General features: G+C 51.5%; 1 protein-coding gene across 1 annotated transcript in view; it reads left to right on the forward strand.

The window, feature by feature from the left end:
- The window catches only part of ATRNL1 (attractin like 1), a 656,009-nt gene extending 643,335 nt beyond the window's left edge, over positions 1 to 12,674 (forward strand). The window contains exon 30 of the mRNA XM_083149894.1: positions 11,128 to 12,674. Coding sequence (XP_083006020.1) covers positions 11,128 to 11,252 — 125 coding nt within the window. The 3' untranslated portion in view covers positions 11,253 to 12,674. The remainder of the gene's footprint in view (positions 1 to 11,127) is intronic.
- Positions 12,675 to 15,269: the final 2,595 nt, after the last annotated feature.

Below are 15,269 nucleotides of genomic sequence, written 5' to 3' on the forward strand. Positions count from 1 at the left end.
CGTTCCCAGCCTTCGCCATTACTGTAACCAGCATTTCCGGCCTCATCCATCATTGTAACATGACTTCCCAGCCTCCGCCATTACTGTAACCAGCATTCCCAGCCTCCAACATTGTGGTATCCAGCATTCCCGCCCTCCGCCTTCTCTGTAGCCAACATTCCCGACCTCCGCCATCAATTTATCCAGCATTCCCAGCCTCCGCCATCGCTGTATCCAGCATTCCCGCCCTCCGCCATTGCTGTATCCAGCATTCCCGCCCTCCGCCATCACTGTATCCAGCATTGCTGGCCTCCGCCATCGATGTATCCAGCATTCCCGGCCTCCGCCATCTCTGTATCCAGCATTTCCAGCCTCTGCCATCACTGTATCCAGCATTCCTGCCCTCCTCAGTCACTGAATCCAGCATTCCCGGCCTCTGCTGTCACTGTAATTAGCATTCAACCAGCATTCCTGTCCTCCACCATAACTGTAATCAGCGTTCCCAGCCTCCACCATAACTGTAACCAGCATTCCCAACCTTAACTGAAACCAGCATTCCTGGCCTCCACCATCACTGTAACCAGCATTCCTGGCCTCCACCATCACTGTAACCAGCATTCCTGGCCTCCACCATCACTGTAACCAGTGTTCCCCACCTCTGCCATCATTGTAACCAGCGTTCCCAGCCTCCACCATCACTGTAACCAGCATTCCTGGCCTCCACCATCACTGTAACCAGTGTTCCCCACCTCTGCCATCATTGTAACCAGCGTTCCCAGCCTCCACCATCACTGAAACCAGCATTCCTGGCCTCCACCATCACTGTAACCAGCATTCCTGGCCTCCACCATCACTGTAACCAGTGTTCCCCACCTCTGCCATCACTGTAACCAGCATTCCTGGCCTCCACCATCACTGTAACCAGCATTCCCAACCTTAACTGAAACCAGCATTCGTGGCCTCCACCATCGCTGTAATTAGCATTCCTGGCCTCCACCATCACTGTAACCACTATTCCCAACCTTCATTGAAACCAGCATTCCTGTCCTCCACCATAACTGTAATCAGCATTCCCTGCCTCCACCTTAACTGAAACCAGCATTCCTGGCCTCCACCATAACTGTAATCAGCATTCCCTGCCTCCACCTTAACTGAAACCAGCATTCCTGGCCTCCGCCATCACTGTAACCAGCATTCCTGGCCTCCACCATCACTGTAACCAGCATTCCTGGCCTCCACCATCACTGTAACCAGCATTCCTGGCCTCCACCATCACTGTAACCAGCATTCCCGCCCTCCGCCATCACTGTAACCAGCATTCCTGGCCTCCGCCATAACTGTAATCAGCATTCCCTGCCTCCACCTTAACTGAAACCAGCATTCCTGGCCTCCACCATCACTGTAACCACTATTCCCAACCTTCATTGAAACCAGCATTCCTGTCCTCCACCATAACTGTAATCAGCATTCCCTGCCTCCACCTTAACTGAAACCAGCATTCCCAGCCTCCACCATCACTGTAACCAGCATTCCTGGCCTCCACCATCACTGTAACCAGCATTCCTGGCCTCCACCATCACTGTAACCAGCGTTCCCAGCCTCCACCATCACTGTAACCAGCATTCCTGGCCTCCACCATCACTGTAACCAGCATTCCTGGCCTCCACCATCACTGTAACCAGCATTCCTGGCCTCCACCATCACTGTAACCAGCATTCCTGGCCTCCACCATCACTGTAACCAGTGTTCCCAGCCTCCACCATCACTGTAACCAGCATTCCTGGCCTCCACCATCACTGTAACCAGCGTTACCCACCTCTGCCATCATTGTAACCAGCGTTCCCAGCCTCCACCATAACTGTAACCAGCATTCCCAACCTTAACTGAAACAGCATTCCTGGCCTCCACCATCGCTGTAATTAGCATTCCTGGCCTCCACCATCGCTGTAATTAGCATTCCTGGCCTCCACCATCGCTGTAATTAGCATTCCCCACCTTTATTATTATTATTATAATTTTATTTATAAGGCGCCACAAGTGTTTCGCAGCGCCGTACAAAGGAACAATACAGGGAGACAAAGCTTGGCATAACATTAAATAAATAACAAAAGTACAGTACAAATAAAGAGCGCCACAGATCAATACACATTACAGCTTGGATATAAGTAGTGAGGACTCAATCAACATACAACTAGAGGCTTGAGGCCAATGATGGAGATGAGTATGCGGACGAAGATGGTCACTGAGTGTTTGAGTATGGGAGAGCTGTGAGTGACATGTGAAGAGAAGAGGGCTTTGACAACAGGAGGGAAGAGGGCCCTGCTCGGAGGAGCTTACAACCTTCACTGAAACCAGCATTCCCAGCCTCCACCATAACTGTAACCAGCATTCTCAGCCTCCACCTTCACTGAAACCAGCATTCCTGGCCTCCACCATCGCTGTAATTAGCATTCCTGGCCTCCACCATCACTGTAACCACTATTCCCAACCTTCATTGAAACCAGCATTCCTGTCCTCCACCATAACTGTACTCAGCATTCCCTGCCTCCACCATAACTGTAACCAGCATTCCCAGCCTCCATCTTCACTGTAACCAGCATTCCTGTCCTCCACCATCACTGTATCCAGCATTCCCAGCCTACACTGTAATCAGCATTCCTGGCGTCCACCATTGCTGTAACCAGCATTTCCGTCCTCCACTATTACTAAAACCAGCATTCCCGGCCTCCACCATCACTGTAACCAGCATTCCCGGCCTCCACCATCACTGTAACCAGCATTCCCGGCCTCCACCATCACTGTAACCAGCATTCCCGGCCTCCGCCATCACTGTATCCAGCATTCCCGGCCTCCGCCATTTCTGTAACCAGCCTTCCTTGTCTTCATCATCACGGTAACCATCAGTCACTGGGAGCACATGGCAACAACGGCTCCTCACGTATTTATTGCCCCCAACCCTCCTGACTCCTGTAAGTACTCACATTCCACAAATTGAAATCTCTGCATTATGTTCCCCAACCCCATTACTTATTCATCCCATCGGCTGCCGCTGGTGTTTGACTCCCACGATTGGCACCAATACCCCCCCCCCCCCCCCAATTCGGTGGTTTCCCTGTAGTGCCAGGGGGCATGTGGGCAGACACGGGCCGGCGATGTCAGGTGTTCCTGCTGCCGCCGGGCCTGTAATCGGTTCCCTGCTCCTGCAGCAAGACGGCAAGTTGTGCAATTCATTACCGATGAGGGGTTATACCATTCATTTACTCCGCACCGCTTCATCCAGGGAGAAATCAGGTTTCACTGTGGGGTCAGGAACATATTTATTCCAGGGACGCAATAGCCACCTGGTCCCCGGGGCAAATTGTGTTCCCTTCCCTCCGGTCGCAGCAGAGGTCACAGATGGCGGCCGCGCGTCTGCGCCCTTTCCTCACACTCCCTACTTTTATTCCATCATCTTTCTCTGCCAAATATAAAAATAAACACGTGAAGTAAAACATTTCGCCGGCGACATGCGGATTCTCATTTCCAGCTTTAATCACGGGAGAAATTGCTTTGTGCTCCATAAATTGGGATGGCGCATCCCCCCGGAGCAGCCGGCCATCTGATCCCGGTGCTGAGAGGACAATTAATCAATGGCAAATTTACCATCTTCTCCTCCTTAATTAGTGCTGCGTTCTGTATAACGCCAGGATTGTGTTACATATGGGACTGAGAGCACATATCAGTCACGCGTGTAACCAGAGCCCCTCACTGCCAGTGCTTATGGGAAGAGGCAGGATCACATGTCATCCTGTGTACACGCCAGGCGCTGCGGCCCCATGCAGGGGGGGGGGGTTTGCAGTGATAGATGGGGTGTGGTAATAGATGTGGGGGGTGAATACTCCAGATGGAGAGGCCCAGAAGAACAAAACTTCACACCAACGATATTAAGTCACAGACGGGAAACTCAAAATAATCGCTTTGCGAACTGGTGACATTTTACTTTGCAACAGATTTCTGACTGCGAGTCTGTTCCCCTCTCCCGCAGCTCTGCTCCCCTTTCCCGAAGTCTCTGCTCCCCTTTCCCACAGTCTCTGCTCCCCTTTCCCGAAGTCTCTGCTCCCCTTTCCCACAGTCTCTGTTCCCCTCTCCTGCAGTCTCTGCTCCTCTCTCCCGCAGTCTCTGTTCCCCTCTCCCGCAGTCTCTGCTCCCCTCTCCCGCAGTCTCTGCTCCCCTCTCCTGCAGTCTCTGTTCCCCTCTCCCGCAGTCTCTGCTCTCCTCTCCCGCAGTCTCTGATCCCCTCTCCTGCAGTCTCTGCTCCCCTCTCCTGCAGCCTCGCCCCCCCTCTCCCGCAGTCTCTGTTCCCCTCTCCCGCAGTCTCTGTTCCCCTCTCCCACAATCTCTGCTCCTCTCTCCCGCAGTCTCTGTTCCCCTCTCCCGCAGTCTCTGCTCCTCTCTCCTGCAGTCTCTGCTCCTCTCTCCTGCAGTCTCTGCTCCTCTCTCCCGCAGTCTCTGCTCCTCTCTCCTGCAGTCTCTGTTCCCCTCTCCCGCAGTCTCTGCTCCTCTCTCCCGCAGTCTCTGCTCCTCTCTCCTGCAGCCTCGCCCCCCCTCTCCCGCAGTCTCTGCTCCCCTCTCCCGCAGTCTCTGTTCCCCTCTCCCACAATCTCTGCTCCTCTCTCCCGCAGTCTCTGTTCCCCTCTCCCGCAGTCTCTGCTCCTCTCTCCCGCAGTCTCTGTTCCCCTCTCCCGCAGTCTCTGTTCCCCTCTCCCGCAGTCTCTGCTCCTCTCTCCTGCAGCCTCGCCCCCCCTCTCCCGCAGTCTCTGTTCCCCTCTCCCACAGTCTCTGCTCCTCTTTCCCGCATTCTCTGTTCCCCTCTCCCACAGTCTCTGTTCCCCTCTCCCGCAATCTCTGCACCTCTCTCCCGCAATCTCTGCTCCCACAGTCTCTGCTCCCCTCTCCCGCAGTCTCTGCTCTCTCCCGCAGTCTATGCTCCTCTCTCCTGCAGTCTCTGCTCCTCTCTCCTGCAGTCTCTGCTCCTCTCTCCCGCAGTCTCTGCTCCTCTCTCCTGCAGTCTCTGTTCCCCTCTCCCGCAGTCTCTGCTCCTCTCTCCCGCAGTCTCTGCTCCTCTCTCCTGCAGCCTCGCCCCCCCTCTCCCGCAGTCTCTGCTCCCCTCTCCTGCAGTCTCTGCCCCTGCCCCCTCTCCCGCAGTCTCTGTTCCCCTCTCCCACAGTCTCTGCTCCTCTCTCCCGCAGTCTCTGTTCCCCTCTCCCGCAGTCTCTGCTCCTCTCTCCCGCAGTCTCTGTTCCCCTCTCCCGCAGTCTCTGTTCCCCTCTCCCGCAGTCTCTGCTCCTCTCTCCTGCAGCCTCGCCCCCCCTCTCCCGCAGTCTCTGTTCCCCTCTCCCGCAGTCTCTGCTCTCCTCTCCCTCAGTCTCTGTTCACCTCTCCTGCAGCCTCGCCCCCCCTCTCCCGCAGTCTCTGTTCCCCTCTCCCGCAGTCTCTGCTCTCCTCTCCCGCAGTCTCTGTTCCCCTCTCCCGCAGTCTCTGTTCCCCTCTCCCGCAGTCTCTCCCGCAGTCTCTGTTCCCCTCTCCCGCAGTCTCTGTTCCCCTCTCCCGCAGTCTCTGCTCTCCTCTCCCGCAGTCTCTGTTCCCCTCTCCCGCAGTCTCTGTTCCCCTCTCCCGCAGTCTCTGTTCCCCTCTCGCGCAGTCTCTGTTCCCCTTTCCCGCAGTCTCTGCTCCTCTCTCCCGCAGTCTCTGTTCCCCTCTCCCGCAGTCTCTGCTCCTCACTCCTGCAGTCTAGCCCTGCCCCCTTTCCCGCAGTCTCTGCCCCTGCCCCCTCTCCCGTAGTCTCTGCTCCTCTCTCCCGCATTCTCTGCTCCCCTCTCCTGCATTCTCTGCTCCCCTCTCCCGCAGTCTCTGTTCCCCTCTCCCGCAGTCTCTGTTCCCCTCTCCCGCAGTCTATGCTCCTCTTTCCCGCATTCTCTGCTCCTCTCTCCTGCAGCCTCGCCCCCCCTCTCCCGCAGTCTCTGTTCCCCTCTCCCACAGTCTCTGTTCCCCTCTCCCGCAGTCTCTGTTCCCCTCTCCTGCAGCTCTGCTCCCCTCTCCCGCAGCCTCGCCCCCCCTCTCCCGCATTCTCTGCTCCCCTCTCCTGCAGTCTCTGCTCCTCTCTCCCGCAGTCTCTGTTCCCCTCTCCCGCAATCTCTGCTCCTCTCTCCTGCAGTCTCTGTTCCCCTCTCCCGCAGTCTCTGTTCCCCTCTCCCGCAGTCTCTGCTCCTCTCTCCCGCAATCTCTGCTCCTCTCTCCCGCAATCTCTGCTCCCCTCTCCTGCAGTCTCTGTTCCCCTCTCCTGCAGTCTCTGCTCTCCTCTCCCGCAGTCTATGTTCCCCTCTCCTGCAGTCTCTGCTCCTCTCTCCCGCAGTCTCTGTTCCCCTCTCCCGCAGTCTCTGCTCCTCTCTCCTGCAGTCTCTGCCCTGCCCCCTTTCCCGCAGTCTCTGCCCCTGCCCCCTCTCCCGTAGTCTCTGCTCCTCTCTCCCGCAGTCTCTGTTCCCCTCTCCCGCAGTCTCTGTTCCCCTCTCCCGCAGTCTCTGTTCCCCTTTCCTGCAGTCTCTTCTCCCGTCTCCCGCAGTCTCTGTTTCCCTCTCCCGCAGTCTCTTCTCCCGTCTCCCGCAGTCCCTCCCCCCCCCCCCCCCCCCGCTCCCGCAGTCTCGGCCTCCCTCTCGCTCAGTCTCAGTCCTCCTCTCCCGCAGTCCCGGGTCCCCTCTCCCGCAGTCTCGGCCTCCCTCTCCCACAGTCTCGGACCTCCTCTCCTGCAGTTTCATCCCCCCTCTCCTGCAGTCTCGGCCCCCCTCTCCCGCATTCTCTGCCCCGCCCCCTCTCACCGGAGTCTCTGTCTCCCCTCACGCAGTCTCTGCTCCCCTCTCCTGCAGTCTCTGCTCCATTCTCCCACAGTCTTGGCCCCCCTCTGTCCCACAGTCTCAGCTCCCCTCTACCGCAGTCTCTGCTCCCCTCTCCCGCAGTCTCTTCTCCCACAGTCTCTGCTCCCCTCTCCCGCAGTATCAGCTCCCCTCTCCCGCAGTATCAGCTCCCCTCTCCCGCAGTCTCTGCTCCCCTCTCCCGCAGTCTCTGCTCCCCTCTCCCGTAGTCTCTGCTCCCCTCTCCCGCAATATCAGCTCCCCTCTCCCGCAGTCTCTGCTCCCCTCTCCCGCATTCTCTGCCCTGCCCCCTCTCTCCGCAGTCTCTGCTCCCCTCTCCTGCAGTCTCTGCTTCATTCTTCCACAGTCTCGGCCCCCCTCTCCCCCATCCCACAGTCTCAGCTCCCCTCTACCGCAGTCTCTGCTCCCCTCTCCCACAGTCTCTTCTCCCACAGTCTCTGCTCCCCTCTCCCGCAGTATCAGCTCCCCTCTCCTGCAGTCTCTGCTCCCCTCTCCCGCAGTATCAGCTCCCCTCTCCCGCAGTCTCTGCTCCCCTCTCCCGCAGTATTTTTTAAGGAGGACAGAAAAGAGTGCCTTTTCTTGGTGCACCTAGAGAAATAATACTTAGTAAAACATCACTTTTATTGAGTTCATTTAAAATAGTTGCGAAGATATAAAAAGGACTGGACAACACGTAAGACAACAAATAGTGATTTTTAAAAAGGATAAGAATCCTCACCTAGCGGGACCCCACTACCCGTTATCACCGTTATTATTTATAATAGATATACTGTGGCACGGAAGACTTGTTTATATTACCAAAGTCATGTAATGTGGATAAGTCAGGTTTGTAACTTTATCATATACAATGTATCACAATAGTCCTGAGGCTCACTTAGTGCAGCCACCAGCACGCGCTTGAACACGGATGTGATGCCGTTTCAGCGCTGCTGTTAGGCTTGCTGGAGCCAGTAGTTCCACAACCTGCGTTCCAACCGCAGAGCTGAGTCTGAGGTGTGCCTGTGTGCACTCCCTCGCTCATGTGGATCTAGAACAGGCAGGGACACACACGGCTCTGGCGCCAGAGACCGTGTCAGTGTACTGATTGGGGACCGTGTCCAACGGAAACCCCAGTGTAGCCAACAACAAATATATATACAGTTTGTAAGTGGGGAGGGGAAAGTGGGGTATTAGACACACTAGGTGTGTAGTTAGTCGAGCGTACGCTTTCGCAAAAAAGCTTCCTCTGCGAAAGCGTACGCTCGACTAACTACACACCTAGTGTGTCTAATACCCCACTTTCCCCTCCCCACTTACAAACTGTATATATATTTGTTGTTGGCTACACTGGGGTTTCCGTTGGACACGGTCCCCAATCAGTACACTGACACGGTCTCTGGCGCCAGAGCCGTGTGTGTCCCTGCCTGTTCTAGATCCACATGAGCGAGGGAGTGCACACAGGCACACCTCAGACTCAGCTCTGCGGTTGGAACGCAGGTTGTGGAACTACTGGCTCCAGCAAGCCTAACAGCAGCGCTGAAACGGCATCACATCCGTGTTCAAGCGCGTGCTGGTGGCTGCACTAAGTGAGCCTCAGGACTATTGTGATACATTGTATATGATAAAGTTACAAACCTGACTTATCCACATTACATGACTTTGGTAATATAAACAAGTCTTCCGTGCCACACTATATCTATTATAAATAATAACGGTGATAACGGGTAGTGGGGTCCCGCTAGGTGAGGATTCTTATCCTTTTTAAAATCACTATTTGTTGTCTTATGTGTTGTCCAGTCCTTTTTATATCTTCGCAACTATTTTAAATGAACTCAATAAAAGTGATGTTTTACTAAGTATTATTTCTCTAGGTGCACCAAGAAAAGGCACTCTTTTCTGTCCTCCTTAAAATATCCTGTCTGTGCCTCTGGTAGCACACCCTCGCATTTACATATATTCAATTAATCAATTATGCTATGAGGGTCCACCCGTTTGTTACAATAAATCTACCTCTGTGCGACTGACAAACCTTTCTCTAAACCCTCTCCCGCAGTATCAGCTCCCCTCTCCCGCAGCCTCTTCTCCTGCAGTCTCTGTATGTTTCCTCATGTGTAATATAACACAATGTCCGCGCCGGTGCCTGTATATTGAGTTATTTATCTTGCAATCATACCGTAGATTGTTTCTGTGGCCTGGATATTACATTTGTCACTTTTCAATCACGGCCTCCTGACAGGATGATTTAGGGCCCCGGATCTGTCCCCGGCCGGTTCCTCATCCCGCAGCTGCATATCCTTCCATCTTCCCCCATCTTGGAAATGACAGAAATTTTAATTAGAAAAATAATTGGGGCGTAAATAAATGTTCACCTAATTGCGCTGATCTGTATGTGGCGGCGCTCCCTCCATCTCCATGGTTTCCCTCTTATTCATCCATCTATAAGTCTTTGTGTCGCCTCCAGGCGCAGTGTCTTATTCGCGGCAATGTGTAGCCCGGGACCGGCTCCTCGGACGTTCCCTCAGTACAGAGAGCTGGGAATGAGGAGACGCCATTGTGTCTTTATTGTGTCATACTACACAGGACCAGCGGCGGAGTGCAGGATAGGAGATGACACAAAGCGCTGGGTATACTTGTGGTTATCTCCGCCAGGTCCGGCCTGTTCCCTGGTGTTACTGTACAGGCGGCATGCTCTCTATTGCTTAATGTGGTGCTCTTGCCATTATTCGCTCTGGAGCGGCCATTTTGTGCAGCCTTATAATCCTCAGGCTAAGTAAGCGCACTCAGAGTGGGTGACTCCACACAATGACCCCCCACACCAAGACCCCCAGTTCCCACATATGTGATTTGCTGCCCGTCACTGTCACTCGGGCTGGGCGGTGTAGCGCCAGTGCTGAATTACCCTTGGTGTGCCGCGCTGGGCCTGTCCCACACGCGGAGTTCCAGCCGCTTCCTCGCGTTATCCCTGACAGCCGCTGACAATTGTAATCTAGTGAGGATTCTACAGCGGCCCGGAGATGGATAACTATCACGTGCACCGTTCTGCATGCAAACTTTCCTCACACGTGCTCAGCTTTGGAGAGAGATAAAGTAGCAGCCAGCCAGCGCCTAGCTGCCGGGTTACAGGCTGGGTGTGTGTGTGTCTATGTACTAAACCTTGGAGAGAGATAAAGTAGCAGCCAGCCAGCGCCTAGCTGCCGGGTTACAGGCTGGGTGTGTGTGTGTCTATGTACTAAACCTTGGAGAGAGATAAAGTAGCAGCCAGCCATCACCTAGCTGCCGGGTTGCAGGCTGGGTGTGTGTGTGTCTATGTACTAAACTTTGGAGAGAGATAAAGTAGCAGCCAGTCTGCCCCTAGTTGCCGGGTTACAGGCTGAGGGGTCTATGTACTAAGCCTGGGAGAGATAAAGTAGCAGCCAGTCAGATCCTATCTGCCAGGTTACAGACTGGGAGTGGGGGGGGGTGTCTACGTACTAAGCCAGGGTGAGAGGTAAAGTAGAAGCCAGTCCGTGTCTAGTTCCTGGGTTACAGGCTGGAGAGGGTCTATGTACTAAGCCTGGGAGAGATAAAGGATAAAGTAACAGCCAGTCTGCTCCAAGCTGCCGTGTTACAGGCTGGGGGGTGACTATGTACTAAGCCTGGGAGAGATAAAGTAGCATCCAGTCCGCTCCTATCTGCCATGTTACAGGCTGAGGGGGTCTATGTACTAAGCCTGGGAGAGATAAAGTAGCAGCGAGTCCGCTCCTAGCTGCCGGGTTATAGACTGGGTTTGAAAAAGGACATTACGCAATGTACTAAACGCCGCTGCCGCCGCTGGGCTCTGAGGTAGAGGGTAGCGCCAGCTAGAGCATATACAGGTAGATGTGATTTGGTCATTCGAACGCAATTCTAAATACTCATGCCGACATACAGCTGCCCAAGAACCGATGGGTGGTGCGTTGGCACCTCAGGCAGCACCCTCCTCTTGGATTGATAGGTGGCACCTGTAAACCGCTATGGCAACCTTCCGGCACATCACCAACATGGAGGTGCGCCTGGAAGCCACACAGACCAGTATCTGCCTGCTGCGTCTCCTCCGTGTTGGCAGCTGGCTCCGTTGTCAGATAACGTTGCCCCCTTAGCATTGTAACATGGTTTGTCTGTGTATAATTGTGGGCAGCCCACGCACATTATACCCCACTGTGAGCGATGAATATGACTTGTGTGTATGGTATAATGTGGGCGAGAACATGTTCCGGGACTAATTCATCTTCCCTCTTGTTTGCAGGCCTCGCCATCGCCAGCGCCCTCATAGACATATCCCAACAGAAATCCTTGGACTGCAAAGATAAAAGTTCCGGCGTTCGGAACCGGAAGCCGCACCCCCCAACCCGACAAGGAACCTGCGTCTGAAGCCTCCAACCAGCCGGGTGGATTTGACGATATATTGTTGTTTTGTTTTTTATTTTTTCCTTTCCTTAAAACGGCTTCCACCGAATGATCTACTAATGCCCCTAGGATCAAGGAGGCCTCGGCAGTAGATCTGGCGACTCTCCAGTAACGGGGAGCCGCGAGGCGGAGAGCGATTGCATGACAAGTCGGCGCTGCCGCCGCCGCACCCGGAGGAGGGACTGTCGCAGAGAAATCGCTGCATCTCGGAGCCACGCGGCGAATGGACGATTCCCAGGAACCTTGTATGATTTAGGTGTATGTGTAAATATCACGTGGAGACTGGATTCCACGGAACGGCGGCATGTCCGTAACCGGTAGCGACAAAAGGGATTTCTGCCCGCATTATGGGTACTTGAACAAATAAGCACTAACTAGACTCATTATATATATATATATATATATATATATATATATATATATATATATATATATATATTAGAGACGTGGGCAGGGCGGTGGATACATGTACTACTGCAGTGGAAGGATGGAAGATCTAGCCGTGTGCGCCACGCCAGAACAGTCCCTATCACATGACACTGGCCAGTTACAGTAGGGAGCGACCACTCTTCTCGATGGCAGGAGGATGTTAGATGCGTTCTCCTGCTTTCATCCCCAGTAGAGGAAGGGTTCGTGCACTACGCGGCACCTATCGATAACACAGAGCCGCCAACATCCATCCCAGACATGGGCCAGGAGGCTGCAGGATAATGGCCTGTTTACAATGCGCGGTTTCCCAGGACACGAGGAGTCAGGCTGATGTCCACAGAGGATTTCAGGAGACGTAGCGGATGGCTTTCCTAAGTCTATTAGTGATGCAGATAGAGCGGCCTTTGTCCCACGGCTGACGCGGTCTCTCAGGAGACGTGCAGGGTGCTGTTTGCACATGCCGGGGTAGTGACGGAGCCGGGCCGATAAGGCGGACAGGCCGCCACCTGTCCTATCACAGGAGATAGCGCAGAAGGGACACATTTCCGTTTTTCTGTGTACAATGGACTCTGTAGTAGATGCATGCCAGCGGTGCGATGGAGTAATATATTTTCTCTCTTTTATTATAATTATTTTTATTTGTTTTCTGTGTTTTCATTTGTAATTTGGTTCCTATGGGAATATTCGGCCGTTGGGCTGGAAATGTACATTATTATATATATATAGACCACAATGTACAGTTTGTAACTTCGTCATATACAGGATTCAGCGGGGAGCGCGACGTTATTCACAATAAACCGTGTTTTTATCTATATGCAAATCCGTCGCGTCTGGCCGGGCGGGATCCGCTTTTTATGGTCTGACCCGGTCTGCTCACACTGGATCACTCACGTGTCATTTATCTCATCTGTCAGTAAGAGGGCGAGAACCCTGACAATAAATAACCTTTAATGCCAACGCTTCGTGTCTCTTGTGTGGAGAAAAGGTGGGCACAGAGAATGGCGCCACAGACGGAGCGATTGTGCCCATTAGCGCTTCACAGCATCGTGTGATAGATAATGGTGTCGTTTATCCCAGGTTATACACCCCTGAATTATAGGGGAGATGTACTAAGCCTCGGGAGAGAGATAAAGTAGCAGCCAATCAGCTCCTAACTGCCATGCTAAAAAATGACAGCAGCTGATTGGTTGGTACTTTATGCTAGCTGACCCTACATACAGGACATACTGTACACTATATGCAGCCTACATATAGGACATACAGAATACATACATTACATACAGGACATACACAATACATACAGAATACATACACTATATGCAGCCTACATACACTATATGCAGCCTACATACACAATACATACAGCCTACACAGAATACATACACTACATACAGCCTACATACAGGACATACAAAATACATTCACTACATACAGCCAACATACAGAATACATACACTATATGCAGCCTACATACAGGATATACAGAATACATACACTATATGCAGCTTACATACAGGATATACAGAATACATACATTACATACAGGACATACACAATACATACAGCCTACACAGAATACATACACTACATACAGCCTACATACAATACATCCAAAATACATTCACTACATACAGCCAACATACAGAATACATACACTATATGCAGACTACATACAGGATATACAGAATACATACACTATATGCAGCTTACATACAGGATATACAGAATACATACACTATATGCAGCCTACATACAGGATATACAGAATACATACACTATATGCAGCCTACATACAGGACATACAGAATACATACACTATATGCAGCCTACATACAGGACATACAGAATACATACACTATATGCAGCCTACATACAGGATATACAGAATACATACACTATATGCAGCCTACATACAGGATATACAGAATACATACACTATATGCAGCCGACATACAGGACATATAGAATACATACACTATATGCAGCCTACATACAGGATATACAGAATACAAACACTATATGCAGCCTACATACAGATTACATACAGGACATACAGAATACAAACATTACATACAGGACATACAGAATACATACAGCCTACAAATAGGATATTCAGAATACATACACTAAATGCAGCCTACATACAGGACATACAGCCTACACAGAATACATACAGCCTACATACAATACATACAAAATACATTCACTACATACAGCCAACATACAGAATACATACACTATATGCAGCCTACATACATGACATACAGAATACATACACTACGTACAGCCTACACAGAATACATACAGCCTACATACAGGACATACAAAATACATACACTACATACAGCCTACATTCACTACATACAGCCGACATACAGAATACATACACTATATGCAGCCTACATACAGAATACATACAGCCTACATACAGAATACATACACTACATACAGCCTACATACAGGATATACAGAACAGTGACAGCAGAAACCTGTGCGAATCCACACAGCACCGGACGCTCCACACCAGAGCTTACGTAGGATGCTATATGATATTCGATCACATACACTACATACAGGACATACAGTACAGGCTACATACACTACATACAGCCTACATTCACTACATACAGGACATACAGCCTACACACAGGACATACAGAATACATACACTACATACAGCCCTCATACAGGACATAAAGTACAGGCTACATCCACTACATACAGCCTACATCCACTACATACAGCCTACATACAGGACATATAGAATACATACACTATATGCAGCCTACATACAGGATATACAGAATACAGTACATAAACTATGTGCAGCCTACATACAGAATACATACACTATATGCAGCTGACATACAGGACATACATAATACATACACTATATGCAGCCTACATACAGGATATACAGAATACATACACTATATGCAGCCTACATACAGGATATATAGAATACATACACTATATACAGCCTGCACACACTACATACAGCCTACATACACTACATACAGGATGTACAGCCTACATTCACTATATACAGGAAGTACAACCTACAGTACTGTACGTACAGGACATACAGTCTACATACAGGACGTACAGTCTACCTACAGGACATACAGCCTACATAAAGGACATATAGCCTACATACACTACGTACACAACATACAGAATACATACACTACATACAGGGCATACAGCCTACATACACCACATATAGCCTACATACACTACATACAGGATGCACAGCCTACATACACTACATACAGCCTAAAAACAGGATGCACAGCCTACATACACTATATACAGGGCATACAGGCTACATACACTACATACAACCTACATACACTACATACAGGATGCACAACCTACATACACTACAAACAGGATGCACAGCCTACATACAGGACGTACAGCCTACATACACTATATACAGGGCATACAGGCTACATACACTACATACAGCCTACATACACTACATACAGGATGCACAACCTACATACAGGATGCACAACCTACATACAGCCGGACCCACAGCTTACATAC

The sequence above is a fragment of the Crinia signifera genome, chromosome 6 (assembly GCF_055691185.1).
Source record: "Crinia signifera chromosome 6, ASM5569118v1, whole genome shotgun sequence".
Taxonomy (NCBI): Eukaryota; Metazoa; Chordata; class Amphibia; order Anura; family Myobatrachidae; genus Crinia; species Crinia signifera.